The sequence below is a fragment of the Phodopus roborovskii genome, unplaced genomic scaffold, assembly GCF_943737965.1.
Source record: "Phodopus roborovskii unplaced genomic scaffold, PHOROB, whole genome shotgun sequence".
Lineage (NCBI taxonomy): Eukaryota > Metazoa > Chordata > Mammalia > Rodentia > Cricetidae > Phodopus > Phodopus roborovskii.
Window position 1 is genome coordinate 9,795,352 of NW_026126636.1, and position 4,882 is coordinate 9,800,233.

The following is a 4,882-nucleotide window of genomic DNA, read 5'->3' on the forward strand; positions in this document are numbered from 1 at the left end:
TCTGCCTCCTAAGTGCTAGTATTAAAGGCGAGCACCACCACTGCCGGGCTAAGAATGCACGTTTTGAGAGAACAAGAGTGGGTGTCCAGTTCCTGAATAGAGCTCCTATTGCTTCGTTACTTTTCCTCAGTGAGATGGGACTCTGGTTTGGAAATCCTCGTCTTGGCCTCCCTGGTAATTGGACAGGCACGCACCACAGCACCTGGCTCTGCACTGCAGCGCATTTGTGTGCCAGGCAGTGAGGGAAAGCCCAAGTCCTCTCCCTGCCTCAGTGGAACTCTGTGGGAATAAGATCAGTTCCACCTAGGCTGAAATCAGTGAGGGGTGAGGGTTCACATTCTCCCATGCAGGGCCTCAATTTTTTGCATTTTTTTTTTTTTTTTTTTTTGAGACAGGATTTCTCTGTATAGCTTTGAAGCCTGTCCTGGAACTAGCTCTTGTAGACTAGGATGGCCTCAAACTCACATACATCCGCCTGCCTCTGCCTCCTGCATGCTGGGATTAACGTTGTGCGCCACCACTGCCTGGCTGTTTTTTGTTTTTAAGACAGCATTTCCCTGTGTAACAGCTCCGGCTGTCCTGGAACTAACTCACTTGTAGACCAGGCTGGCTTCAAACTCACTGAGATCCACCTGTCTCTGCATCCTAAGTGCTGGGACTAAAGGTGTTAGCTGCCACTGCTAATGACCTCTGTCCATCCAAGATGTAGCACCCTGTAAACACACTGTAAACCCTCTTCCTGGTTTGTGAAGGCTGGGAGAATAATGGGGTGGGGGTAGCTTCCTCCTGGAAGGGAGGGGTGGGGACAGGGGTACTTAACAAATGGCTGGGAGAAAACTAATCATAGTCTCTGAGCCTTGGGGGTTCCCCCCTTTCATTTCTGCCCGAGCTTGCTGCCTCCTTCTTTTGTTTCCTTCTCCTTTTTTCCTTCCTCCCTTTCTCTTCTTTCTTTCTTTCTCTCTCTCTTTCTTCCTTTCTTTCTCTCTCCCTTTCTTTCTTTCTCTCTTTCTGTGGGACTTTATTTATTTATTTGTTATTTACTCATTTTTGCGCCGGCTGACCCTGAACTTCAATTTTGAAGTCTTCCTGCCTCTGGCTCTCAAGTGCCGAGATTACAGGCGTGAGGCACTCGTTTTTCCTGCCCCCTCCCCGCCCCCTGCAGACAAGTTCTTAACTCTGCAGCCTAGGCTATCAGGCCCGGAGAGCTCCGACAATCCTCCTGCCTCACCTCCCGAGAGCCCTGGGGGATTGCAAGCCTGGGAACCTCCGCGTCCCACTTTCTGAGAGTGGGTTTCGTGCTCCCTCAAGTGGCCATCGTAGACGTCCCTAACTCGCAGGCCGGCCGGCCCCGGACGACCCACGAGTGACCAGACGGACACATGGCGGAAGCGGAGGCGCGGGCGGAACCCGGGCGTGCGGGGCTCGGTGCCCACCCGGACCTGTGTGGCGACTGCGCTGGCGGAACCCGTGCGCTCCGCGGTGGTTGCCGGCCGGGAGCCGTGCGGCGGCGGCCGGGGCGGAAGTGCGGCGCTGGCGGAGACGACCTGGGTGAGTTCGCGGTGGCCGCGGCGGCGTTGGCGCTGGGTGCCGGGAGGGGACGGCCTGAGCGAGCGAGGGGCGCTGGGTGCCGGGCGGGCGGGGCGGGCCGCGCCGGGGCGGAAGGACAAGCTCAGAGTTTGAAAGGGAGGAAGGACTCTAGCGGGATGGAAAGGAGAGTGACCTGCGCGGCCGCCGGGGAGAGCACATCCTGCCCTCCGGCTGCCTGTTCTCAGAAACCGCCCCACTTACCGAATTTGCTGGGGGTGGGAGCGAACAGTCACCTTAATGGTGTGGGGGAGACTGGTACCTGTCTCCTAGTCTCTCTCTGAGCAGTAGCCTCTGGCTGCTTGGACTTGAACTCACTACTCTGTGGCCCAGGATAACTTTGAATTTTTGTGCTCCATCTTCACCTGCCAAGTTCTGGGTGTACAGGCCTGCTCTGCCACAACAGTGCATGCTGAACGGATGATGGAACCCTGTTTTATACTTGACACACACACACACACACACACACACACACACACACACACACACACACCCTACCTATTGAGCTGTGTCTCCAGCCTTCCCCGCCCCCATTTCCCCTCAGCCAAGTGCTAGGCTTGCAGGTGCTGGCCACTGTTTGTAGCTCTGCTCTCCTTAAGGCCCACGGAGAGCCCTGTGAGCTGCTGCCTCTCCATCGACCAAAGTCATGGGCCTTGGGCATTGGGATGAGCCAGGCATTGGGATGCATGGGTTTGGACTTTTAACCTCTGGGCAGTGAACCCATGATCTCTGGATCAAGGGCTCTGAGGTCAGGCCAACAGGGAAGATGGCCAATTCTAGTTGTCCTTGCCTTGTACACAGTAGGACATTTTCTTCCTCACTTTTCTCAATTTCCTTTCCAGACAGGGTTTCTCTGTGCAACAGTCCTGGCTTGCTGTCCTGGAACTCACTCTGAAGACCAGGCTGGCCTCGAACTCACAGAGATCTTGCCTGCCTCTGCCTCCCAGTGCCGGGGTTAAAGGTGTATGCCACCACCACCATCCAACTATTGTTTTTTTCCTTTACTTTTTCCAAGAGGGGAACATGATAGGGACTCTTAAATCTTTTGTATGCTTGACACAGGATGTCTCTTAGCCCAAGCTGGCCTCCAAATTGATTTGTAGCCAATTGCATTTTTCATCCTCACCTGCGTTTGGTGTTTATATGGTACTGGAGATGGAATTCAAGGCCTCCTGTAAGTTAGGCAAGCACTGTGCACCAACTGAGCCATGTTCTTAGTTTTTTGTTGTTTTTGTTTGTTTATTTGGAACTCTGTAGACCAGGCTGGCCTTGAACTCACAGACTTGAACTCTGCTGCCTTCAGAGCTCTGGGATTAAAGGTGTGAGCCACCACTGCTGGGCAACATTCTTAGCTCTTGTCATTTTTGGTGTCTTGCTGTAAGCTGGCCTGCCTCAGGGACATTCAGGGTGCTGCTTCCTCTGGCGTCTGACAGCCTGGACCTAGCAAAGTGATATTCACTCATTTCTGCAGCAACATGGTTCAGTGGGTCAAGGCGGCGCTCACCGCCGAGCCACAGCCTTCACATGGTTCTCTCCTTGGTACCCATGTAGTGGGACTGACTCCTGCGAACCCTTCTGACTTCGCCTTCACGTGTGCACCACACACACACACACACACACACACACTCAAAACCAAAAAAACCCAAGATTCTGCAAACTCTTTAAAAAAAAAACCTTTGACAGGGTCTCTAAGCCGGGGCTGCTTTCTCTCAGTAGTCACCGTGTGTAACTGTTTCTCTGGATCTGGCCGGCAGGACTAAGTGAGGTTAGACTGGAGAGGCCGGATCTCAGAGGGGCTATGATTCTTAATGGCAATTACTCCCCAGAATCACAGGACACAGTGGTGACAGTAGGCAGAAGGGAGCCCGGGATGCGGTTCAGTTAGTGGAGAGCTTGCCTGTCATGCAGGAGGTCCTGACTTCCAGCCCTAGCACGCCATAAACCAGATGTTGTAAGGCAAGCCTGCAATCCTGGCACGTGGGAGGTCCAGGTCAGAGGGTCAGAAGTTCAAAGTCATCCTGGGCTACACAGAGTTCAAGGCCAGTGTGTGTGTGTGTGTGTGTGTGTGTGATAGGGACACTCTGTAGAAAAGGGGAAAAAAAAAAGTCGAAAGAGTCCCATCTGGTGTCACACGCCTGTCCAGCACCTAAGAGGCAGGGTGCCTGTATGTTCAGAGCCAGCCTGAGCCACATAGCAAGACCCTGTCTCCAAAAGCCTCTGACAACCACAGACAAATTTCCCTACCTGGGGCTATAGTGTGGAGGTGAAACACTGGCCTGTTGGAGCTGTGTGCGGCTTTAACCCCTTCCTTCTACGTTCTTCCTTAGCCTGGGCCATGCAGACCCCGCGGACCATTCCCGTGCCCGTGCCCGTGCTCCGCCTCCCTCGGGGCCCCGATGGCTTTAGCCGAGGATTTGCCCCTGATGGACGCAGGACCCTCCTGAGGCCCAAAGCCGCAGAAGTCGGAGAAGGTATTCAAGACCCTCCAGAGTCGCAGGAACAGCGGGCCCGAGCCGCTCTCCGAGAGCGCTACCTCCGCAGCCTCCTAGCCATGGTGGGACACCCTGTGAGCTTCACGCTGCACGAGGGTGTGCATGTGACTGCCCAGTTTGGAGCCACGGACCTGGATGTAGCCAACTTCTACGTGTCCCAGCTGCAGACCCCCATCGGCGTGCAGGCGGAAGCCCTGCTTCGATGCAGTGACATCATTTCCTATACCTTCAAGCTGTGAAGACCGTCCGTCTCCCTCGTAGGCATTGCCACATTAGCCCAGGCCTTCAGCTGTTTGTTCCTAGCCACAGAGCTCTCCCTCCGCACACCCTCCTCGGCTTCCAGATGGAGCTGCAAGGAACCCTGGCTTTGAACTCAGGGAAGTTCCAAAGCTGATAATGTGGTGGGAAGATGGTAAATCCAAGGCCAGCCCATGCTACAGTGGGAGACTACAACAGACTTTCTAGATCTCTCTACAAGGAATGCTCTACCTCTTAAAACTGAACTTTACAGAAGCAGGGCCGGAGGCTAGTCCCTGGAGGCCGGGTGATGGCTGCCAGGGATGGAAGTCAGGGCCTCCTTCATGGTAGCCCTGCCAGGGGGTGGGGAGTGGGGTCGGGGGCAGATTCCAAGGCAAATAGCTGAGGTCAGCAGTGAAGAGCTTTCCTAGCTGAGCCTCTGAAGCTGCTTCTCCACCTCCCTCCTGCCAAAGAAACCATTGTCCAAGGAAACCTGGCTCTTGTTTCTCTCTCTCTCTCTCTCTCTCTCTCTCTCTCTCTCTCTCTCTGGTATTTTTGGTTTTTCAAGA

General features: G+C 54.4%; 1 protein-coding gene across 1 annotated transcript; it reads left to right on the plus strand.

Annotated features, from left to right (window-relative positions):
- The first annotated feature begins 1,353 nt into the window (after nucleotides 1-1,353).
- Gemin7 (gem nuclear organelle associated protein 7) lies at nucleotides 1,354-4,624 on the plus strand. Its single transcript, XM_051207607.1, has 2 exons — nucleotides 1,354-1,548; nucleotides 3,912-4,624. Exons 1-2 carry the CDS (start codon nucleotides 1,380-1,382, stop codon nucleotides 4,313-4,315), a joined length of 573 nt encoding a protein of 190 aa, XP_051063564.1. The 5' UTR covers nucleotides 1,354-1,379; the 3' UTR covers nucleotides 4,316-4,624.
- Nucleotides 4,625-4,882: the final 258 nt, after the last annotated feature.